The 25,736-nt window shown below is 41.4% G+C and overlaps 1 protein-coding gene across 7 annotated transcripts in view; it reads left to right on the plus strand.

Moving 5' to 3' along the window:
• DYNC1I2 (dynein cytoplasmic 1 intermediate chain 2) overlaps positions 1 to 25,736 on the plus strand; it is an 83,284-nt gene that overhangs the window by 35,886 nt on the left and 21,662 nt on the right. For 5 of the 7 annotated variants that reach the window (XM_053266104.1, XM_053266081.1, XM_053266113.1 and 2 more), the window contains exons 5-9: positions 10,501 to 10,560; positions 12,188 to 12,303; positions 24,978 to 25,067; positions 25,344 to 25,506; positions 25,597 to 25,696. In XM_053266104.1, coding sequence (XP_053122079.1) covers positions 10,501 to 10,560; positions 12,188 to 12,303; positions 24,978 to 25,067; positions 25,344 to 25,506; positions 25,597 to 25,696 — 529 coding nt within the window. The remainder of the gene's footprint in view (positions 1 to 10,500; positions 10,561 to 12,187; positions 12,304 to 24,977; positions 25,068 to 25,343; positions 25,507 to 25,596; positions 25,697 to 25,736) is intronic. The other 2 variants (XM_053266123.1, XM_053266133.1) reach the window with 1 other exon arrangement.

Here is a 25,736-nt window from a genome sequence, read left to right on the forward strand (position 1 = left end):
AATGATGTGAAAGCTATTTTAGTGATGCCATGGTGGCCACGCCAGCTGTGGTTTGCGTAGCTACTCAGACTGACGGGGAACAATTATCGCCATCTACCTCTTGACTCAGATCTGCTAACAAGAGATGGAGGTTGAATAGTGCATCTGGCCTTTCGGAGGCTGTGGCTGACAGCATGGAAGGTTGGCTATTAAACAGAATCCTGTTAAATTGTTGTAAGCCTTCTACATGGAAAAGTTACACTAGTAAATGGAAGCATTTTACCACTTATGGTAAGGGCCATGGATTTGACGTGTTCAGAGCTTCAACTGATCAGGTACAGAGACACAAGTTTTGGGCGGTATAAAAATATGTTAAATAAATAAATACTGTACCTTACCAGTCTGAAACAATCTGGTCTGGTGAACGTTTCCTTATGGGTGCACCTTGCTGCTATTTCAGCTAAGCACAGAGGCTGGCAAGGCAGGAGCACCTTCTCTCATCCTCAGTGCAAAAAGGTTTCTGCATGGCATGTATACCCTCCTATATGCCACCTGGTTGAGCAATGGAGTCAATCTCTAGTTCTGGCTTCACTAATAGAAACTCCTTTGAGCTGCTACATGAGGTGAGCTTGCGTTACTTGATGCTAAAAACTGCTTTTCTCATCGCCATAACTACTGCCCGTTATGTTAGTGAAATGGCCGCTTTAAGGGTAGATGCACCATATATGCAGTTTTTCCCCAACAAGGTGGTTGTGCATATTTATCCGTTTTTCTTACCTAAGGTGGTAACAGAATTCCACTTGAATCAAAATATCGTACTTCTGTCGTTTTTTCAAGAACCTGAGACATGCCTGGAATGGGCTTTACATTCATTGGATGTCAGGTGCTGCCTTTTCCATTGCCTAAAAAGGACAAAAGACATTTGACATACAGAGTTGCTCTTTGTATTATTTAAAGGCAAGAACAAGGGCATGCCAGTGTCAAGACGGAGGTTCTCTCATTGGTTGGTTGAACTGACTTCCTTAACATACAAGTTACAGAACTGGCAACCTCCAATGGTGGTGGTCTCACTCCACAAGAGCATATGCTACTTCCTCTGCTCACTTATCTGGACTCCATTTTAAGGACTTGTGTGCAGCTGCCGTTTGGACTACACATATGCCTTTCATAAAGCATTATGCCATAGACCTACATATGGCTGCTGAAGCCAAATATGGAAGAGAGGTACTCAAGAGAGTTCTAGAGTAGTGGGTGGAATGGCTGCGCCCTCCACCATGTGGGGTGGGAAATCTGGTTAGTCACCCATTTCTCATTATCACTTCCAAATAAACAGGTTGCTTACTTGTAGCTGAATAAAGGAAGGCATTGAGCACATGCACGGCAGGGAGGAGCTATTTAATCTATCCAGAAGGTACCCGCGTAGGTGCAGTAACCCATTTCTCATCACTGACAATGGCTCACCTCCAGATCATAAGTTAGAGGTAAGCAACCTGTTTTTCCCTCTAAGGTGTTCGCATGTGCACACGCTCACATTTGTTGTCCGCCCAGTTAATTAGATCCCTTATTTTAAAAATTTATATACTGCCCAAAACGCAAATCTCTGGGTGGTCTACAACAACAACAAAAATTTACATAGGGGAGGGGCCATAGACTACATGTTGGATATCTACAGAGAATTTCCATGTTGGAGTACTTGTGTGACCCTGGCAGTGGGGGAGCCGCAGCCTTGCCAGTCTTTCACATGCCACTAGAGTAGCATCCTCTCATATGTGAGGAGTCTTCCTGTTGCTGCTTGTACATAGTCTGGAACTTATCATACCTGGTGGCACACAAAGGAGCAGTGCTTCTGAAGTTACATAAATATACAGTCTTCACAGTGGGCTGCACACAATAGACAGTGTAGATTAGAGCTACACATACTAAAAGTATTTTTAAAAGCATAACCTATTTTTAAAAACTTGATGGGTATGAACAGCTTAGAGAATGATTTGTGTTTCAGCAGTGTATCTTACCGAGCTGTACCAAGGATCCAGTTAGAGATGTATTGGCTGCCAAACTTTCTGGGAACAGTGATCACAACACTATTAAATTCAAAACAGATGTGAGTGGAAAATTGTCTTTAAAGTTCAGCACAATCCTATTTAATTTCAGAAGAAGGACTTTCTCAATTATGAAGGGGATTATTTAAAAGGAGTTGTGGGGGGTGGAGATTAGGAAGGTCAGCTCCCTTCAGGAATTTTGGAGGTTATTTAAAAATAACGATAAGGAAATCTCAGGTAAAATGTGTACCACAGATTAGAATGGATATAATCAAGAGAGTGCCAGTGTGGCTAAACAAGTTTTAAAAAAGTCATAAATAGCAAGGCACCTCCTTTTTGAGAGTGGGAGTCCAGCCCAGCTGAGGTAAATAAAGGGAAAAGGCACCCTGTTAAAACAAGTGTAAGCTGATAAGGCAAGCAACAAGATAATTTGAGGAACATATTGCTGAAGGCATTAAATCTCTCTCTCTCTCTCTCTCACACACACACACACACACACACACACGCTTTGAATAATTCAGGAGCAGAAAACTAGGTGGTACAACCTCTGGGAGGGATGGTAGAGAAACTAAATTAATTGTTTGCATTATCCTTTGCAGTGGAAAATATTGGAAAGATTTCAAAAGCAATGGTTCAGACATGGGGGAGGGCGTAGGAGCTATGTCAGATTAAGATGACCTAGAGTGAAGTTGGCAAATTAAAACTGACAAATCACCAGGGCTGAATCAGCCTCCTTTCCAGAGGATTGAATGGTAGCCAAAGTGTCACCAGTTTTTAAATGGCTGCTTGGGAAATTACAAACTTAATGACTTAATTTCTATCCTGAGTGGATTAGTAGGAGGTGTTACCCGAGCCAGGAATGTAGCTAGGGGAAAGGGGACTTGTGTTCACCCCTCTCTTTGGCAGTCCCTCAGATTGAGGGAGATAATGAAGAAAATGGGGAGGTGTGGAGCTGGGGGCCTGGGTTCTTTGAACCCTTTTGCTCAATTATAGCTACACCCTTGACCAGAGCTAGTATTGTCCAGCAGAGTGCCCTTTTCAAGTATTTATAGCTAGTGCTGGGCTCTTGGAACAGGCTACGGAGGCTGTTAGTCTTAGTTGCCTAACAGACTATCTGGCTGAGCTCACAGAGTGGTCTGGAGCCGCTTGTTGGATGTGTGCACACCTGCTTTTAGTCCTGGAGGATTTCACATCCATGCTGAAGTCATCTTCTTGGGTGTGACTTGGGACTACATGGCTACAGTTAAGGGGATGTCCCAATGTGTTTCCAGTTCTATGCATGTGGTTGTCCATACACTTGTTTTGCTGTTTTGTGTCCAATATGGTAGTTCTATGTGAGTGGTGGAGCCCTCAATCTGTCATAAACAGATCATCACCTTGTGAGGATGGAAATATCAGGTACTTGAAACCTCTGCTGTGGTGGGGAATCAATTAGACTGGTCTGTCCTTGGAGGTTGCTGGATCCAGTAAGATTTCAAGCTGCCCGTGGGGAATTTTCAGTTAATTTGGCAAGATCTCCTGTTCAGTCATCTTTATTACGGTCAAAGACGAGCACAGGATATAAAACAGATATAATAAAATAAAAGATCATGTGGCAATTAAATTAAAATTATTATAGACCAAATTATCTTGAAATAATTACAACTAAATAACTAAAAATTAGTAGATTATGAAATTATGATTAATAAAGTACAACTCTCAAAATTGTGGGGAGTCAAATAAAATAGAGATAAAACAAGGGTAAATATGAAGATATTCATAGTTACATAAGGTGAAATAGCTAAAATGTGAAGTAAAACTACTAACTAAAATAGGGCGATCAAGTAAAATAGTCAGTAGTTAAAAATCTGCTACACAGGTTATGGGCTGGCAGTCAGGATCCGGCAGATCTTGCACTCTGCCATGTAGAATCTGGCAGAATTGTACATGAAGGTCTGATTTTCATCTGAGAGCAGCATCTTCGTATAGTCTTGACTAGGGCGACCAGGGTATCTGAGAAGTAGAGGGAGTATGAGCTTGTCTCAGCTGTCTTTATAAAAGGGACAAGAGAGGAGTACATGTTCTATGATTTCCACCTCCCCAGAGTCACAGGGGCAAAGCCTTTCCGTGAATTGGATCTTCCTGTATTTGCCTTCCAGAATAGCAGAGGGAAGGGCATGACACCAGACAAGGGTTGAATGCTCTTCTGTGGCTTGGTATTTCCAATTGTGTCAAAAATGCAGAGGGGAAGACAGTGAATCTGAGACTATCTGAAGCCAGGAAGCCTGGTGCCTACTTAGATCTGCTTGGCATTCCATGTCCAGGATCCTCTGTTTATGGCCATTTTCGCCTTATCATAGCCCATAACAGGCAAGAGAGACGGGGAGAAGCCCAGTAGTTCCACTTTTTTGTAGACTGCCCATTTCCAAGAGGATTGGAAATTGTCCTGCAGGATTAGTGGGGCTAGGCCCCATGGGCAAAGGGCTGGTTTGAGCCACTGGTTGAGAATAGTCATCCAAACTTTGACCTCAACCTTTATCATGCCAGTTTCCAAATGTGGAGTGGCACTGGAGACACAGCAGGTACTTACAGGTACTTGTAAGGTTGCTCTTAGGAATTTAGATTGCACATGTTCCAGTACGGCAAAGTTGGAGGGCATCCTGGGCAGTGGTCCCTCTAATTCCACCCCCCCCCCCATCTCTGTGTGGAATGAGTTTTGTTTTGGGCAGCAGTATCAAGGCAACGTGTGCGCGCATGCATTCAGAGTGGGGCCTTCCTGAGTCAACCCGAGCAGGATCTAAAATTAACTGAGAGGGCATCAAGAAACTAGTGAGCATGCACACACCTTAGAGGGAACACTGGTGGGTGCCATAGAGTAATTGTAACAGTGGCTTGGCCTCATATAGTTTGAGCGCTGCAGGTACATAATGGCCACCTCTAGTCCGAAGTAACCTCATGATGGCAGCGGTGCTCCTCTGAAGATCTGTTGTTTCTTTGTCTGATCTTGGAATTCTGTATTGACCTGAGCAGTTGACATGATTACTTACTAGGTAATTACTGAATATGTCCAGGTTAGCTCCATGGTTTTCCATGGAGCTAGTGAAAATAGAGGTTATAGCCAAGGTCAAATCCCCCATGAGACAAGGTCAGGCAGCACCTCCACTATGGGGCAGCAATTCCAGGCACCCTGCTTCCTTGTGGGCATTGCCTCACCTGCCTACCATTACCCTAGCTTCTTGCCTTTTTGTGTTTAAACACACACACCCCGCCCACCTGCTGTCCCCACCCCCATGATGCTGACACCACCCTCTTCTTCCTCACTCGGCCTGCCTCACTTACTGGGTGTGTCACAGCTTGAAATTGTAGGGCAGCAGCAAGAACAGAACTTCTTGAATGGTGTGGTGGCCTTTCTTTTTGCCTTGCTACACTTAGCAGCTTGAACATGTTCTCTCCCTCCCCCCACCCTCCTTTTCACCAACACCCTTCTCCATTTTGTCTGCTCCCAAAATAGAGGAAAGTAAACAAATCAAATTTTGTGGAAGGGGAGAGAGAGCGTGTGCTATCAAGCAGCTGGAGTTTCTGTAGAAGCAGCAATGAAGAGAGCAGAAAGAATGGAGATGTGTGTTGGTGGAAGGAGGGGAGAAGGAACACAGTCAAGCTGCTAAGTACAGAAGGGCAAAAAAAGAGAGACTGCCATTCCATCCAGAAGCCCCATTTTTGTTGCCACTCTACAGCTTCAAGTTGTGGTACACCTGGAAGGTGAGGTAGCCTGACAAAGTAAAAGAGGGGTGGGGCCAGTGGCTAATTGCTTTTCGCCTCAACTGATTAAAGGTTGGTGTTGGTGTTGATTATGTCTAGATTACAGATGGTGAAGTTTGATGGAAAACTTGGAGTGAATCTGATGGAAAACAGCTTAAAGCCTCTTCTTTGATACATCCGGTGACAAAGAAATCTTAACTTCTCTTTCAGCACTGAATCCACAGAACGCTGTCCAGTGGAGCTTTTCAGAGAAGTTTAGAGTGATTCAACTTCCTAGTAATGTTTCCCTGGAATCATTTGTAGCTTAGATGCCCTATTGACTGGATAATTAGTAGCCAATGAGGCTTCGTGCACTATTTATCACAATTGCTTGGATGAATTTCAGTTGACTTCACTTGAACATATGGGCAGTGCTTGGGGCTCTCCTGGCCGCAACATGTTATCTCAAGCCTTGTCCACCTTGCTGCTCATAATGGCTAGCGTGGTATGTTGGCCAAATTAGTTAGCATGGTGACTGCTGTGTTTCTGATGAAAGCGCATTTTCCAGCCATCCTGAAAGCCTCTGAGATCTGAATAAGTCTGCTCTCATGAGATTCCTACTGAAGAAACCTTCTTTAGGAACTGCTGATTTAAGTAACTATATAATATTAATGGTGATGCAGTATCCTTCACAGTGTGGGCTCTGCACCTGCGCAGTAGTCGCTGCAGAAGGATTTTAAGCCTTCTTGAAAGGCTTTGCATGCAGCACCTCCAGTTGTGGTTTCTCTTTTCAGGCCAAATCTGGACAGCCAGCGCATGCAAACTCCTGCTGCCACAATCAGTACTGGACTCCCAGCTGGTGGACCATTCCGGAGAACCTCACAACGGGCATCCCATTCCATCTGCCTGTCGCCACCTTGACTCTCACAACAGAAGTGTTCGTGATAGGATGGGGTGCACATTGTGAGGACATCAGACCCAAGGCCTCTGGAACCACCATCAGCCGCTTCTCCATATATATTTTCCCTCCTTATGCCAGGTCCTGCTATACATGACCTCCTTGAAGGGCCTTTCTAATGTGTCCATATGTCGGCCCTCTCTGCATTACACTTGGGGTGGGGAATTTAAAACAAAAGATCCCTAAAAGGTCTGAACTATCTTTTTTCTACCAGTACGAAAGCCAGTTGTACCTTGGAGTCACTCTCGCATGCTCTCCACGCTTACTGAAGCCCCCTTTGAGCCATTATCTTCGGCTTCTGTTAAACGGCTCTCTCTAAAGACAGCCTACCTGATTGCAATAACCAGTGCTTGGAGGGTTAGTGAACTGACTGCTTTAAGAGCTGACGTCTCCTTTATTACTTTTTACCCCAGTAAGGTTGTCATGTGGACTGACTCTGTGTTCCTACCAAAAGTGATCTCAGACTTCCATAGCAACCAGAACATGGTTCTCCCTACATACTTCATGAGCCCTGCTTCACCCTTGGAGAACTGTTCTTGTGTAGCAAGCATGACTTGTCCCCTTAGCTAAGCAGGGTCCACCCTGGTTGCATATGAATGGGAGACTTGATGTGTGAGCCTTGTAATATATTTTCCTTGAGGAATGGGGCCTCTCTGGGAAGAGCAGAAGGTTCCAAGTTCCCTCCATGGCTTCGCTAAGATAGGGCTGAGAGAGATTCCTGCCTGCAACCTTGGAAAAGCCGTTGCCAGTCTGTGAAGACAATACTGAGCTAGATAGACCAATGGTCTGACTCGGTATATGGCAGCTTCGTATGTTCCCTCCATTCCCTGCTTATTCATAGGGAGCTTCTTTTTACCTGGATAGGACAAAACGCTTTAGGTGGTCCAATAGACTCTTTGTTGCCTGTGAGGGCCCTAAAAAGGGTCAACCTATTTCCTGGCAAAGATTCAGAATGGCTGGTCCAACTAATCAACACCTGTTTTGACAAACGGGATGTAGAGTGTCCTGACAGTGTTAAAGCCCATTCCACTAGGGCCGTGACCACCTCTGCCACTCACCTTTCTGGTGTTGGGTTCTCTGAGATAAGGAAAGCTGCTATCTGATCATTGAACATACCTTTCATTAAACACTATACCCTGGACATCTGATCTGTGCCTGAAGCATATTTGGACTATACTAAATAAAGTTCTCTAAATATGCATCCTCAAGCCCACCTCTTCTAGAGGAGAGCTTACTAATCATCCACGTTGTGAAGGATCACCACTTAGATGAACAAGTTGCTCATCTGTAACTTTTGATCTTTTGGTGATCATTCACAACACTCACCCAGCTTCCTCACTTCTTGGATGTTTTTGCCTTCTGTACTTGAACAACTTGACCAGGCCCTCCTTCCAACAGCGGCCGTTCAGGAACTGAGCTGAGAAGTGCTCTTTTGCTAGGGATGCTGAGTGCGCTCTGCGCATGAAGGGCAGAGCTTCAGAGTGTTTGAGGAGCATGAATTCCTTCCACAGGGACTACTGTGCAGGCACAGAGTCCATGTTGTAAATGATACCAGATCAACAAAAGATCGAAGGTTACAGGTGAACAACCTGTTTTCCATGGAGGATAGATTCATCAGTAGCTAATAGACATCGTAACGTAGTAGAATTTCCATATTTAGAGGCAATACCAGAGGCTGGGGATACGCAGGGGACATCTGTTGCCTTCATATCCTCCTTGCAACCTTCTTGAAAGCATCTGATTAACCACTATTGGAAATGGGATCCTGGACTAGATGGATTCCTGGTCTGATTCAGCTGGGCTTTCCTTGCAAAGTCCAAGTAGGGCTGGTGAATCTGGGGATCATGGGCCACACCAGACCCATCTTTTCTCTTTGATTCTTTTGCAACTCTCCTCAGCTCTCCTATAGGATCTTGTCAGTTTTCTGTGTAGGCTGCATCAAGCAGGCATTGGATTTCTAGGGTGGCCTGGCACAGGTTATCTTTGAGGGCAGAGGAACATTAATGCAACATGAAAGGTCAAAAAGGTGTCACCTGCTTGGGCAACAATTTTCTTGTTGGAACTTCTCTGATCCCAATCCAACGGGAGGTGAAGTGGGGGTTGCTTTATGCCTATGTATACCTGTATCCTTGAGTGAATGTGTACGTGTGTGTTGGTGGGTGGGAAGGGGTTTGACTACTGTTTACTTTAAAACATTATTCCAAGTATAGTCATATTAGTGATAATATAGCAGCATGTGGACTAATTTGGTTTTTGTTGTTCAGCAAGATATCTCAATTGATTTTCTAGTTAGATTAAAGGAACTTGATTACTTCTAATGCCAACAGATAATATTTTTATTCAGGGTGTGCCGTCAAGTCGATTTCGACTCCTGGCACCCACAGAGCCCTGTGGTTTTCTTTAGTAGAATACAGGAGGGGTCTACCATTGCTGCCTCTCACGCAGTGTGGTCACTCCTAAATGAGCTTCTTCACATTTCTCTGCATATAAAGAAATTATATGCAGGATTGTATCCTCAAATGTGGCAAACTGTGGTGGTAAAGTATGTAGAAGTAGTTTTTTCACTAGGATTTCTTCTATATTTAAGTCTCTAGGATTTCTGATATATTTAATTTTTTTTTCTTTTGCAAAATTTCATTTGCTTTGCCAGAAGGCTAGCATTTTATAAAATGACCTTTACATAGATTAAATCTAATCTTTAGTTTTGATACATTGTACAATATATTCAGTACCTGAATCTTTTTTGTTCATATTAAGCTGCCATTCTAAACATACATAATAGGAGATACATCTCAAAAGTCGTTATGATATCTGAAAAAGCATATTTAGAATCAGACTGTTAAGTTTTATTCTACAACATTGACTGTCTTGAGTTGACTTTAAATTAAATGACATTTATAAGCCCAGGGCAGTGCTTAACCCATAATTACAGCAATGTGACATATTGGAAACACTAGCAGTAGTATATCCCAGTGGAAAAGCACTTTTTTTCTGTACCCAAAGGTTCATGTGTTGACTCATTTCCTTTACTAATATGACAATTTCCTGAACATATTTAGTGCTTGGGGCAAAACTGCAGTATGTTAACAAACTAGATCTCAGATGACAGTACTAAATTTGTATAGCTAATTTGTCATTATTAGTAAACTCTTTTCTCTGGTTGTTTTGTGAGGCTACTTTATGTCCTACACATTCTCAAATTTCTGTCTTTGAAACCACTGCATCACTAATTGCTGGGGTTGCCACTCAAACAAATAAATCTTATTCGATTAATCGTATAACTTGAATTTCTGCATATATTTGCATGTGAATAAATGGTTCCATTTTTAGATGATGCCCACACATTTTGCATCAGGGCCCATTTTATAAGAGACATTCCTTCCTCTGTGGGAGAAAAGCAGGACTGTCTCTTCCAAAGTGTTCTTATGAATGGGTTGTGCAAGTTCTTGCGTTAAAAACAAAACCTAAACCTTCTATCTGATTTTTAAAAGGTGGTTCCTTCTTGTTGATTAAAATGTTTAAAATCAATTAATTGAAACAGATTGACTAAATGTTGCAGCCCTACTAATAATCTGTGTTTGTATTTTAACTAGTGTATTTATTGCATGTATTTTAGCTCTAAATGTTCACTCAGTTTCTACTAACTGACACCTCTGGCATTATTTTGTTTCTGAAGCAGTGAAATGACTGTAAACTTTAGCTTTAACATCACAGTAGCTTTAACATTTTATAGAACGTATTTGCTTCACTAATCTCTGGCCTTTTTTGCTAATGCTGCATGGTGGTTCTCCAACCTGTGTTTATCAGGACGCTGCATTGGGATACTGATCCATCAGTTCTACAGCTCCACTCTGATTCCGATCTGGGGTATAGCAGAGATTTATTATCTTCCATCTTTGTGTAATGTTAAATACTTGATATACTATGCAGTGTTCCATGTTTGTGTTAGCAAAACACGCATGCAGTTGTGTAAGAGCATTCTTGTGTGAATGGAGTTGCACAATGGATGGCCCTTATTTCCAATGACTCTACATTGTGCAACTTTGTGTATTCATGCAAGAGTGCTCTTGCATAACCGCATGCATGTTTTGTTAGAACATACATGGAACATTGCATAGTATGCTAGCCAAATGTGTGTGTATATTTTACAAATGACTTTGCTTCTTAAAATGTAGTAGACCTGTTTTATATGTATTAATTGTGATTCAGTAAGAGAGCATCCAGACTGTCAAGTGGTAGTGATATATGGTAGAGGGCGGTGGTGAACAACAGTTTCCACACTGAATCCTAAAACTATATTTAAAAGTTTTAAATATTTTTAAATAAGTTTTAAATAAACAAAGATTGTTGTGTTTGCAGAGAGATGGATAAAAATTGTAACTCCAAATCTTTGCGCTTGCAGGTATTTGAGTTGTCACTTCTTTGTTCATCTTAATGCAGCTGATTTTCTAAAGGCGTGTGCTCAGATATTTTTGGTAACTTTTGACATGCACAGCAAGAGAAAATCTTCAAATTCCATTTTGAAATCTTATGTAGAGATCCTTTAAGGAACAGATAGGAAGTTATTCTAGGATTTCTGAACCTGAGGCCATATTTGATTACAAATATTTTTGTTAAACTACCCGGCACCAATGACTATAATACTAGCCTTTCAGATTGCTGAAATAATGTATGTGAAGAGCTTTAAGCATGTAAGAATAAGTATTTGATAAATATGAAGTTGTTGGTTGTTCCCATGGAACTGAGAAGAAGGCTGACAAGTGATAGGCTTTATTTCCATCTCACATTTTTTGTGAGCCTTAAGCCTGCTGTGGCCAGAGTCTGTTGTGCATCTAGATCAAGGAGTATCACACCCCACAGTGACTGCAAAAGTTACTGCATAGTGTTTTTTAAAATTGCAACAGATTTAGTTTAACATGGTAATAAAAATTCTTTGAAGATAAATTGTCATCATATTATGTTTGCACAGAATCCACACATTTAAGATGTATGCTTATGATGGTGAAAACCCATTGAGTTGTATCCATACTTTTGGTGTAGCAGTGCACCATTTGTGGAAGGCTACTTCTGTGAAGAGAAGGAGAGTTCTGCTTGTGCAGGAACCCCCTCCATGAGCCCAACTCCTGTCTACGGGAGAAGCTTTTGCTGACAATATGTTGCTGTATCAAATGTCTGAATGCCATCCAATAGGTATTGATTATCAGAGCTAATGCTTCTGCTGATTGAAATAAGCAAAGTGTGACAAACCAAAACTCAGCAGAGCTTCTAATATAGTCTTAATATTTTCCTATCTATCCCATATCTCCCCCGCTTTTTGGTTTTCTTAAATAAATAAATAAATATTTTTCATTGATATTTAAGTTTAATCATTTGTATTATGACTATTATGACAAATTGTCTCTTTTTGCACAAAATCTGGAGTTCTCTATAAACAAGACCATTTGTTCAGCTTATATAGGTTACATTCAAATACGTCTTCATTCATTTTCCTTAGACGTGGACCCATTAAGCTTGCAATGTCCAAAATTACACAAGTTGACTTTCCTCCTCGAGAAACAGTCACATATACAAAGGAGACCCAAACACCAGTCATGACTCAGCCAAAGGAAGGTGAGTATCTGTTTGACTACTATTCATTTGTTTTTTGTTTTTTAAAAAGCTCTGCGGAACAGGGTAAGATATATTATACCACAATAAATAAATTCATGGCCTCTATAGTGATAACAGATGCTAAAGTATTTAATAATGAAAACACTTGTTTGATAGTAATATTGCATTTCTAGATTGAAAGTTCACAACTTTAGTTTAGAGGTTCTCTAATATTTCAGTAATAGTTCAATAGCAGTTGGCCATCTGAAAGGAATAATGCCATCTTGAAATAAACCTGATTGTCTCCTTCAGTTTTAATGTAACAAATCCCAAATTGCTTATTTTTAGATGCTAGTGTAATTCAGGCCATGGTGTCACTACAGTCCCGCTTTTTTGTATATCTATAAACCATTCTTGTACCTTTTTTAGGTTTACAAATTGAAAGTGTAAGCAAGCAGTACATGATATCAGAGTGTGTGTGTGTTGTGTTTTTTACTTGTTGGTGAGCCATAATCTTCTGCAATTATACTATAACTAGTATTAATTTAATACTAGTTAGGATATTATAGGATAATATAATCTACTTTATTATAGGATAATATAATCTAGTTACACAGCTTTAATCTAGAGGCACTACATCATGTGTTATCTGCCTCTTCATTGAGCCATCCAGATAGCATTTCTGCTTTGCTGCCTCTCTCGTATGAGTAGGTCTAACTTCTGTAATAAGTCTACTAACTTTAGTTTGTGAATGTGTTTTAATTTCCAGCTAGAGTATATTTGAATTTGTTCTCAATTGCATTTTAAAAAACCAAACAATTTTCAGAAATTACGAGATCTTCATCGTGACCATGTTGTAGTTTTGTTCTTAAAACATAAATTCTGAATGCCTGTCCTTAGTGCCATGCCTCTTATTTATTCAACCCATTTTGGAACTTGTGTAGAACCTCAGGAAGCAGGCTTGATGTACAAGGGTGTATAGTATTCTTACATGCACAATGTGTTATACACTTGGAGAAATTGACTATAAAAATCAAAATCAATTTTATTCTGGAATCTGAACATGCTTAGAAAAGTCATGGTGGATAGGTTCATTAGTGATCATCTCATGCTTGGTACTCCTAAGTCTGTGTGACTGTTAGATGCCAGAAACGAACAACTGGAGATAAATCACTCCATAATTGCTCTATTAGATAGACATCCTCAAGCATCCATTTCTGGACACTGTTGGAGACAGAATATTGGGCAGATGGGCTATTGGTCTAGCCTGGTATGACAATATTTATGTTCCTAACCACAGTCTGTCTATCTAATTCTCTTTAGAGTGCTCCCAGAGCAATATTACTTTTCTAGGTGGAATGCTGTGTGTTAACCGAACCTTGCGGATATTCCTCTCAGTTTAGTTTTGCACATTGAAATAAGATATAGCAGTCCCAAGGCAATGAGAAAAGGTGGTGCATATGTTTGTTTTTCCCTGCCCTCATTAATTATATGTAGCATGGTGTGCATCAGACCTATTCACTGTGCTCTTCATATACCAGTGTTTACTTTGTTGGTCTTGTTCTTCTTGCTACAAAAAATCATAGCTAACTGTGTTGATCCATTAGAAAAAAATCCAAAAGCCAGAGACCAATAATACCTTTACTAGGAACAACCAAAATTTCACACAGTTGTGGGCAGCAAGCATTTAGGTTCTCCAGAAAGCTTCATCAGGCTGGATGTTAGGCAAAGCAGTGGGGAAGGGGAGAGAGAAGCTGGGCATGGTGCCCAGAAGTCTGCAGTGTATAACAGTCTGAAGATAGAGTGCAGAAGTAGTTACACAGACTTAATTTGATTAGCCTCCCCAGGTGCAAGATGCTGCTTTCAGGATGTACCCAATGTAACTGGGACAAAGAAGCAATAATGGTTCCCCATCTTGGCAAAAATACAGTTCTAGCAGTTACTGATTTCTGTCTCCAGCACTAATCAGAGCACACAGGCCCCTTGTAAGGCAGAGAAGAGAAACATGGTAGCCTTTCTGCTACTGCTCTTGAACCGAAAAGTACACAGAGCAAAAATGTCCAAGTTAACATAGATGGTAGAGGTTTGGCTTTTGATGTATATATTTGGGGAATTCCAAGTGACGTCAGATATTCACTGATACCTGATAACTAGACTCTATTAAATGAAAGCCTGTAACCAGGGGCGTAGCAAGGATGGAGTGGGCCCAGAGACAAGATTTTAAAATGGCCCCCCTCTCACTGAAGCTCAGCTCATGAAGCAAAGAAATCTTAAATGAGGTTGAATAGTGGTAACAAAAAGCATAGTAAAATTTATATATATCTCTATCTCTGTGTGTGTTTATAACCTATGTGCCACAATAGAACATCATCCTAAGTACTAGAGAAAGAAATGCTGTTCTGGCAGCTCCAGGTCTTAACACTCACGTCGGTTTTGGAGGATGAATACAACTGAAGGAAGCCCGGGTGGGTGTGCAGCTGGGGGAGTCAGTCATGTGACTTGCCTCTGCCCCCCCCAGGCAGTGGGCCCCCAGACAACTGTCTCCCCTTGCCCTATTATAGTTATGCCCCTGCCTGTAGCCATTACTTTGTAATGTATCAACTCTTTTTAATTGAACAAAGTCAATTACTGCATCTGAATTGTATTATCACTTCTGAGACTCTTTAATATTTTAAAGAAATCATGTGTCTGTATTGTCAAAATTGTATAACCAGTTTTGCAGATTCAGGATGTAGGTCGCCCAGATACTTCTGTAATTTTTTTAAAAAATGTTTTGAACAGCGCATTTTCTATAGCAGTATTGTTTTTAAGAAACACTTTTGATTTTTTACTTGCCTAAAATATAGAATGAAATACAGATAGCAAATGTGATCTGAAGACACCTTCAGCTTAACAAAAGCCACCCATTTCACAGATGATTTAACTTTGATTAACCTACTCTGCAGCAACAGATTACACAGACAACTGGAACTTCACTCTCTAGTATTATTGCTGGGTGCTATCTAATTTACAGCGCTGCTTTTCTTTCCATCTCACCAAAATACATCACAATTTTGATGTTAACACAAAGTAAAAATTCACTGGTTCATTAAACCTGGATTTACTATTCATTGACAAGAGATTTGGCATTTTAGAAGTAACTGCTACTTTTATGCATTCTTTAATGCTTGGCTTATAACCTTAGATCCTCTGTCAGGGGAAAAACATGGAGTTAACCACTTAGCATATGGTAATGAATATTCATCAATAACATGACTTGACATACAGCTCAACTTTTCATTGTTACGTTCTTGGGTAGCTATTAAAAGTTTTTAGTTTCGGTTTTTAAAGAAACTGAAATAAATAATGCATTTGTACAGTACTGGTATACATCCTAGGTACAGAATAATAAGCAGGTTAAAATAAAGTGATGAGACTGAAAATAAAACTTTCTCAAAATACAAATTGGAACATAATCCAATAGTAGTTCTAGCTGTCTTAGTAGCTGAATGTTCTGCATTATTTTGTATAATCTGATATTCATTCATTGTATTTGCAACACTCGAAACCGGAGGGAAAAGGAAAACTTTAGCCATTAAGAAATTTTATTTCTAGATAATATGCTTTTTGGAGTATATATGTTGTATGAAAAGCTGTGTATGGCAATGTGGTTGTAAAATGTTGCAACCATTCATATTGCTAATCTAATACGTGGTAGGTTTTTTTTATACAGCACCAGCAAATGTGTATGGTACTTTAGAAACAAAAAGATGGGTACCTGTGCTTTCAATCTAAAATTCAGCATGGAAGGAGGCAAAAATGGTCAAAGCAAGGATAAAAGAAGAACATGCACTCATTTCAGTTACTTGTATGCAGGCTTAGTTTTAGCAGGGGTTGTGATCTAAGAGTCCAGGCACAGAAGAGGTGCAGTTTGAGTGGTTTTAGAAGGAAGAGAGAGATGTGACATAGGAAGCTGCCATATACTGAGTCAGACCATTGGTCTATCTAGCTCAGTATTGTCTTCAGACTGGCAGCAGCTTCTCCAAGGTTATAGGCAGGAATGTCTCTCTCAGCCTTATCTTGGAGATGCTGCCAGGGAGGGAACTTGGAACCTTCTTCTCTTCCTAGAGTGGCTCCATCCCAAGGGGAATATCTTACAGTGCTCACACTTCTAGTCTCCCTTTCATATGCAACCAGGGTTGACCCTGCTTAGCTAAGGGGACAAGTCATGCTTGCTACCACAAGACATCAATGTTCCAGGCATAAGGGCAGCAAGGGAAGAAGCAGATACCTGGATGACTGAGGTGCTGAAGTTGGAAGCAAAGGTTGTGGGTAGAGATATATTGTGATATGAGGCTGGAGAGATAAAAAGAAGGCAAGATCACAGAGGGCTCTGAAGGTATAAATGAGGAGATTGTGTTGGATGCTGGTGTAGGAATGTTACGGAAGGATACCTCTCATAACAGCAAGAGAGATTAATTACTTCAGCAGCAGCAAATTTCTGGATGGAGTTGAAAGGGCTCATATATGACAATGGAAAGGCAAAGAGAAAATGACTGCAAGAAATCGAGAGTGTTCACCAAGGAACACTGGAGAGGAAAGTCTGTATTTCACAATGTTGTGTGGGGCGAAGCAACTTGACTTGCCAATGGACTGAATACCAGGGTGCAGAGGAGGCAGCGGGAGTTTGCAAACGTGCTCAGTGGTTTTGCCAGTAGTGAGCACACCATCTTATCTGAAAATGGACAGGGGCTCATTTCTGATGACATGCTGGGATTCAGAGGCACTTGAAAGGCAGCAAGTGCTGTTTGAGAGCCTCCAAGGCTTAGCATGATGTCAGGGGATGCGATCATGTCCCTTCCTTGTTGGGGAAGGGGCAGGATTGGTGGCACCCAGAAACTTTGGCTAGTTATTAGGATCAGCCCAATATATCCCCAAAGGAAAGAATCAAGAAAGCCAGTGCTTTGCGCAACCATGGTGGATTGTTCTGGAATAACTTGAACGTATTGTATATAGTATAGTGAAGTGAGGATCTGATAGTGAACCGATGACCTCCATAAATATGGGTTCTGCACCTGTGCAGGACTACCCAGGTAGAACTAGTTAGCTCCTCAAGGCTATAGTTGTACTTCCTGTTAGCTTCATTTGATGCGTGAATAAAAGCTAGGCTGAGCCAAAGTATAGCATTTATTACTTTGGAAAAACTCAGTATTATGGGTACAGTCTTTGTTGGGTTTGATTTCACTGCCAGTATGCTATTAAGTGATCTAATGTAACCATAATAGGGTTAAAGTTCCCTGTCATCTATATGCTGGTATATACATACATCTAAAAATAAGATGACTTAAATGGAAATGAGAAACTGTTTCAGTACATCTAATGTGTAATTGCTATTGGAACATAACGGATGCTCAGATGCAACAGTAGTAATTCCTAGGGACTGACAGCAAGTACAAAGCCTAACAAGGAGGAGTTTGGGTCTTGTTTGCATAATATGTGCCATCTCTGTTGAAAGGGAAGGGTAACTAGATTCAAGTTTTCTTCTCTGTAATATATGTAAATGTTGAAGTCACTTGGGCACTAAAGGGCTGACCATCTGCATTTGACAAAAATTTGACTCCTGCTGCTGAAAAGGATAGGAGACGAATTTAATTTTTAATGTATGGCATTAAAACTTGAAATGACTTACAAAGGGTAAGGGGAATGTTTGCCCGTAAGTATCTGTGGCATTGTTTGCTGCAGCCAAGCCTGCATACAAAAAGAGATTAATTCAACTAAATTCTTTAATCTAGTCATTGCCTTGTAATTTGCTATTCGCGGTGTCACATCTATTAAATGAAAATTAAGCATTTATCAATTTTCCCCAACCCAGCACTTGAGGGGAAATCCAGTTTTGTTTGAGGCACATGGCATAGAATCGCTACGTTATCCAGTTTTCTGATTAATAGTCCATTGTATGTACAAATTCATCTAAAAAGGAGCAGTGTCTTTCTGTTTCTCTGTGTGATTATTTTGCCCAAAAAAGCTTTCATTTTTTTAAGTAGCACAAAAGCTGTAATTGGCATGCTTTGTAAGGAAATGTCAATGTGCAAGAGAGTGGAGATCACTAAGAATTCTTTTACGCGTTCTTTCCCCTTTGCACCACCGCCTCCTCAGCAGGGTCACTGAGATCACTAGCTTTTCTTGAAATGGCTATTTTCACTGGCAGGTGCATTATACCCTGTATTTTCAGATTGTTTTTCCATTCTGAATGTTTGGCAGGTTGATTGCTCTGGCTGCATTGACGGAGAAAGGGCTGACAAATGCGGTTGGGCTGGCTGAAAAGACAGTGATTACTGTTTTCCTTTGTGGCTGATTGAGGCCCTTGAAAGGAAAGATTTTAACCTTCACCATTTGGTTCAGAAGTATGAGCATATATTGAAATCATTCATGCCATTTATCCTAGTTCTGTAAACTTGTCAGAACGTAAAAATCGCTCAATTTCATATAATGTGGGATTGGCATACGTCATTATCATTTTGATTAAGTTGGAGTTTGTATTATTGTGTGCATTATATGGTGTCATTTAAAGCATTCATTCCTTCAGGTACAGTTATATTTTTATTGCCCTAACTATGGAGTTAGAAAGATTTTTTCAGATCTCACTCCAGCCTATCACTATGTGTGTGGTTTGGCAGCTGGTAGGGCTACAAGCTGTATTTTTGTTTGCAGGGTAAAGGCTTGTCTGTAGACCTCCTGGAGAGCTAGTAATTGCACAGGCTTGCCATTGGAGAAAAAACATGATTGGAAGCAGTCAGGCAGAAAAATGCTGTGCCATCCCATTGCCACCTCAGAGCGGGGAGAGACAATCCCAGCAATACCATCTGGTTGCTTCTGTCTAGTCAGCTGGCCTGGCTGCTGGGATCATGGCTTGGCAGCTGGTTCCCATCTCTTGACCACTCAAATGTGTCTCCCCCCACCACACACACACACACCCCATTGGTGACTTTGAACATGGGTCAGAGGGATGACTGCAACAAACAAGTCCCTGTTGTTGAATCCTGTCTCATTACTTGTGATGAGTCTGCTGTAGGCTCCTGCTGCCATTCTCTTATGGACAGATGATATAGCTGTTTAACCAATAAAAAGTAGTCTTTTTTTGAGAAACTTGCCCTAGGAAGCAAAGAAAGAAAAGGGAGGAAATGCATGTTCTATAACACTAAGTCATTTAAAGTTGTTTTCTGGGTTGCATTGTTCAAAGGCGAAAACGTAGTAATGCAAAAATTGCCACAAACCTTCTCAGTATTCCAGAACATTAACACTTCACATTATTTGTTGCAATTAAGCAAAACATATTCTGCTTTTAAAATGCTCATTGGCAAACATGATACAGATAATGAGACTTGCATTTAGAATGACAGAAAAGAGGATGTAATCTCTCTGCTATTATCTTTAGCAACATTTGCTTTTCCGACTAGCATCCTGAAAACTAATGTAAGTCATCTTTGCTATATGAAAACCATTAGACACTGATGGTTTCATATCACAAGGAAGCAGCAGCTCTGTAGGCTATTTAAGACACTTGATTTTCTTTATTCAGCAGCATTAATATGTCAGCATGTTACATAAAGCTGTGGTGTTGGTGTGTTCTGTCTGGAATGACAAATGCTGGGAAGAGGTTAGAAATTCAAAATGGAAATCTGAGCTTGAGGGTTTTCATCTGGATTACACAGGCTTATGTGACTGCAGATATGTTGTGAAAATTATTTATTTATTTATTTATTTATTTATTTATTTATTTATTTATTTACACAGTCAGCCAGGTGTTATTGACTGGTTTGTTTCATCCAGACATTGAGTCCTTCCCAAGGACCTAGGATGGCTGAATTTTATTGTCAGTCTTGTTGCTGCTGTTACAGATATCGTCGCAGAATATAGGCTGTTCCCAGTAAAGCTGCTTTTTGTAATTGGCTGATGGTGATTTCTGTGGCCCCTATGGTGTTGAGGTGCTCTTCAAGGTCTTTTGGAACTGCACCCAGGGCGCCAATTACCACTGGGATTATTTTGGTCTTTTTCTGCCACAGCCTTTCAATTTCAATTTGTAGATCTTTGTATTTGGTGATTTTTTTCTATTTCTTTTTCTTCTATTCTGCTATCCCCTGGTATTGCTATGTCGATTATTTTGACTTGTTTTTCTTTCTTCTCGACTACAGTTATATCTGGTGTATTGTGTGTAGCGGTGTGCCCGAACTGGTCCGGCAGCCATTCCAAAGAATGGCCGAACTGCCGGACCGGTCCGGCCCTGCCTGGTTCGGGTCCGGGTGGGGGGTATGCCTTTAAGGGCGGGAGGGCTTGCTTAGTCCTCCCGCCTCCTTGCCCCCGCCAGCGCCCGTATTTAACAGTATAGGGGCGCTGGAAACCAGCTGCCGCCGCCGCCGCAAAAGAACTCCCCAAGCCAGCCAGCCCTCCCTCCCTCCCAGCTAGCTGCCCGCCCGCACACCCACCCACCCGCTCGCTCACCCGCTCACTGGATAAGAAACTAGAGGAGCTCCGGCACAGAGCTCCTCTCGTTCGGAAGGCCTCCTGCAGAATGGCGGCTTGCGCGCGCGCATGCGCGCGCCGCAAAGCACACCGTTCTCCGGAGGCCCGGTCTACCCGCCGGGAAAGGGCCAGGTAGACCGGGCCTCCGATAGCCGGAGGCCCGGACTACCCAGCGATCGGAGGCCCGGTCTACCCGGCCCTTTCCCGGCGGGTAGACCGGGCCTCCGATCGCTGGGTAGACCGGGCCTCCGGAGAACGGCGTGCTTTGCGGTGCGCGCATGCGCGCGCGCGCAAGCCGCCATTCTGCAGGAGGCCTTCCGAACGAGAGGAGCTCTGTGCCGGAGCTCCTCTCGTTTCTTATCCAGTGAGCGGGTGAGCGAGCGGGTGGGTGGGTGTGCGGGCGGGCAGCTAGCTGGGAGGGAGGGAGGGCTGGCTTGGGGAGTTCTTTCACCGCCGCCGCGGCGGGGGGGCGGCTGGTTTCCAGCGCCCCTATACTGTTAAATACGGGCGCTGGCGGGGGCAAGGAGGCGGGAGGGCTAAGCAAGCCCTCCCCACCCTAAAAACAAGGCCCCCCTTCGGTGCCGGTCCGGACTTCTCCGGACCGTGCACATCACTAATTGTGTGGCAGATGTTTGTCTGTTTGTAGTCGGAAGTCCCATAATATTTTTACATCTTCATTTTCTACAACTTTTTCAATTTTATGGTCCCACCAATTCTTGGCTACAGGTAGCTTGTATTTTTTGCAGATGTTCCAGTGTATCATCCCTGCTACCTTGTCATGCCTTTGCTTGTAGTCACTGTGCGATCTTTTTACAACAGCTGATTAGGTGGTCCACGGTTTCATCTGCTTCTTTACAAAGGCAGCACTTGCTGTTTGTTGTGGATTTTTCTACTTTTGCTCTTATTGCATTTGTTCTTAGTGCCTGTTCTTGTGCAGCCAGTATTAAACCCTCTGTTTCTTTCTTCAAGTTGCCATTCTTAAGCCATTGCCAGGTCTTGGTGATGTCTGATTTTCCACTTATATTGTGTAAATATTGACCATGCAGTGGCTTATTTTTCCATTTTTTTGCTCGGTTCTTGACTTGTTCTTTCTTGTAGGCCTGCTTTGTTTGATTGGTGTTGAATAGTTTCTCGTTCTTGACCATTTGAAGTGCATCTTCTTCACTCTCCCTTATATATTCTTCAAGGCCTCTTTTCTCCTCCTCTACTGTTTGATGGACTTGCAGCATTCCTCTTCCACCTGAGCTGCGAGGGAGGTATAACCTATCAACATCACTGCGGGGGTGCAGAGCGTGATTGATGGTCATGATTTTCCTGGTCTTCCGATCTAGCGTCTCTAGCTCTGCCTGGGTCCAGTCTATTATTCCTGCAGTGTATGTATAGCCTAGGTGTTTATGGCCTGTATGGTGTTCCTGCCATTGAGTTTGGACTTGAGGATTTTTCTAACTCTCCTGATGTATTCACTTCCCATTTTTCTTTTAACTTCAGTGTGTGCGATGTTATCTGCCTGGAGAATGCCCAAGTATTTGTAATGTTCTTTCTCTTCCAGGTTCTTGATGTTGCTTCCATTGGGCAGTTCTATTCCTTCTGTTTTTGTTATTTTTCCTCTTTTCATTTTTAATGCAGCACACTTGTCTAGTCCAAACTCCATTGCTATATCGCTACTGAATATACAGACAGTGTTTAGCAGTGATTCGATTTCTGACTGGAACTTTCCATACAACTTCAGATCGTCCATGTACAGCAGACGGTTGATTTTACTTGATGTTTTAGATGTTTGGTATCCGAGGTCTGTTTTGTTTAGTATTTGTGAAAGTGGGGTCATGGCGATTACAAACAACAGAGGGGACAGTGAGTCCCCTTGGAAAATGCCTCTTCTAATGCTAACCTGTCCAAGTGCCTCGCCATTGATTGTTAACTGTGTACTCCACATGCTCATTGCTTTTTTGATAAATATCTGAATGTTTTTGCTGACACCAGTTGTTTCTAAACATTTTAGTATCCATGTGTGAGGCAATGAATCGAAGGCTTTCTTGTAGTCAATCCATGCAACACTTAGATTGGTTTTTCTTCTCTTGCCATTTTCTAAAATCATTTTGTCAATCAGCAGCTGGTCTTTTGTGCCTCTGATGTTTGGGCAATTTCCTTTCTGTTCAACTGGAAGCTGTTTGTTAGTTAATAAGTGTTGCATCACTTCATCTGCTATTATTCCAGTTAATAATTTGAACATGGTTGGCAGGCAGGTTATCGGTTTATGATTACTTGGAACTGCACCTTTTGCTGGGTCTTTCATGATGAGATGAGTTTTCCCAGTTGTTAGCCATTGTTCAATATCACCTCCTTGCAAAATGTGATTGAACTGTTTTGATAGTTGTTTATGAAGGCTTGTTAGGTGTTTAAGCCAAAAGCCATGAAGTTCATCGTCGCCTGGCGCAGTCCAATTTTTAATTTTCTTTGCTCTTTCACTTATTAATTCTGGTGTTATTATTAGATCTTGCATTTGTTGGTTACATTTTTTGATCTCTTTTATCCAGCCTGCTTTTTTATTATAATCTATTGGATTGTCCCATAATTTCCCCCAGAATTGCACTGTTTCTTCTTTATTTGGTGTTTCTACGTTTATTGCAGTTTCTCCTTCTATGCTTTGGTAGAAACGTCTCTGATTCGACTGGAATTGGAGATTCTGCCTGTGTTGTGTGATTCTGGCTTCGTATCTGCTAATCTTCTTTGACACTGCTGTTATTTGCTGCTTGATTATTTCCAGGACTTCTCTAATTTTCCTTGAATCTAGGTGGTATTTTTGGATTAGATACTGTTTGGTGTTTTCATTCTTCAGCTTCTTGTCTTTCATATCTTTCAATTTACTAGCATCTGATCTGAGCCTGGAGATTTATTTTCTAATCTAATCTTCCATTTAGGTGATGTACTGCTTTCTTTTTTTACAGGTCCACTGATCTTATATCTGAGCTCTTGTGTTGTTATTGTTGCTGCACTGTACATTAGTTGGTTTGTTTCTTGCAAATTATTGGTTGTTATTTCTGCAAGTGCAGCACTGACATCTTTTAATGCCTGAGTAAGTTGTTTTTTGGCAACTGTTTTTAGAGCTGGAAGTCGAACCCTGGTGGTTGTTTGGTTCATGTGCTCAGTCATTTTTTGCTTTAGTTCTTGTTGCTTTTCTGTTAAACGGCATTTGGGTTTTTGAGGTGAAGGCAAAGGGGAAGTTGCCTGGTTTTGATTTTGAAACAGTTCAGCAACAGTAGCATCCTCTATTTCCAACACCTCCTCCACCTGCGCCTGAACAACTTCTTTAGTTGGTGGTAATTCTTCTTCCATATCTTGAGCCTGTGTTGCTCTTTGCAGTTCTTCCAGCTCTACTCCTGTGAATACTTTATTTCTTATTATGAATCTTCTCTGGTCTGCTAGCCTTTGTTCTGTGATTTCTGTATCTGAATGCTTCTCTTTCCAAATTTGGTACATTCTTTTTAAATAACCTCTTTTAGTTGGACTAGACTTGTAATAGTAGATCATTATTTCCTTGTTGGCATTTTTCGTATATTTTTTTCGGTTAAGCGACGTTTCTTCCAGTAACTTTGCTGTCTTCAGCCCTGGTTGCTCAACTGAAGATCCTGAGTCCTGTTGCCCACTTGCCACCAGATGTCCAGGGACTCCAGTACCTGGCACGGTCCTTGTTGACCCGGGCGACGACCAATCCGGTATAGATTTATTAAAGTTACGTCTCACCATATTGTTGATGGGAGAGGCACTCTTTGTCTGGCTCCTGGTGAGACCTGTCCAGTATGGTTGGACCTCTGGCAAAGCTCTCACCTTCCTCAGAACACACAAGCCCCACAACCACAACAAGGTAGTGCCTCACTGGGGGTGGTGGTATTATTATTATTATTATTATTATTATTATTATTATTACATTTATATCCTGCTCTTCCTCCAAGGAGCCCAGAGCAGTGTACTACATACTTGAGTTTCAGTGAACTATCCAGTTTACTTCTGGCTTACTTAGTAAGCGCAATCCTCGTCTTAACCACTGCATTGTAGTAAGAGAGTCCCTTTAGGTGGAGCAAATGACATATGCATAAACATATTCAGTTATCTATCTTGTATGCTTGAAGTGAGTATGTTCTGCCTGCAATATTATTGCACAGTGTTCAGAATGTTGTTGACATTCTCGGTCTCTTCAGATGATGATGATGAAGATGATGCAGTGGTACAAAAACCACCAGTCGAGCCTGAAGAAGATAACACTTTGAAAAAGGAGGAGGAGGAGGAAGGTATAAAACACTTCATTTAGAATACACGATGTAAATGAAACTCTGTTGTTCTTCTTAAATTCTTTCTTGACCTTGTATGTTTCCCTTTTAATATATACCAAATGAGAAATAATACAATTTGAATAATAAAAAGCATTATATGAAGTGCTAGAGGATTTTCAAATTTACATAATTGTAATTGCCACCTAAAATCTAAGTTTCTGTTTGAAAATTGCTTTAATTTCTTTTTTTAATCTGGCAGTTAAAAATAAACCTCCAAATCTAATCTTTCCCCAGTTGCCCCTCATGAACTGACAGAAGAAGAAAAGCAACAGATTTTGCATTCTGAAGAATTTTTGAGCTTCTTTGACCATTCAACAAGGATTGTAGAAAGAGCTCTTTCTGAGCAAATTAACATTTTCTTTGACTACAGTGGGCGAGACTTAGAAGACAAAGAAGGGTAATATGGGAATCTAAAATGCTTAGCCGCATGTGTTTTGAAGCTAACTAAAGGTGATCCTAAATCTGCCTTTTCCAATTGTTCTTGCAGAGAAATCCAGGCAGGTGCTAAACTGTCCTTAAACAGGCAGTTTTTTGATGAGCGGTGGTCTAAACATCGTGTTGTTAGTTGCTTGGATTGGTCATCTCAGGTAACAATAACATCTTTTAAAAATCTTTCCTGTAGAAGCT

The sequence above is a fragment of the Hemicordylus capensis genome, chromosome 1, assembly GCF_027244095.1.
Source record: "Hemicordylus capensis ecotype Gifberg chromosome 1, rHemCap1.1.pri, whole genome shotgun sequence".
In the NCBI taxonomy this organism is placed as follows: domain Eukaryota; kingdom Metazoa; phylum Chordata; class Lepidosauria; order Squamata; family Cordylidae; genus Hemicordylus; species Hemicordylus capensis.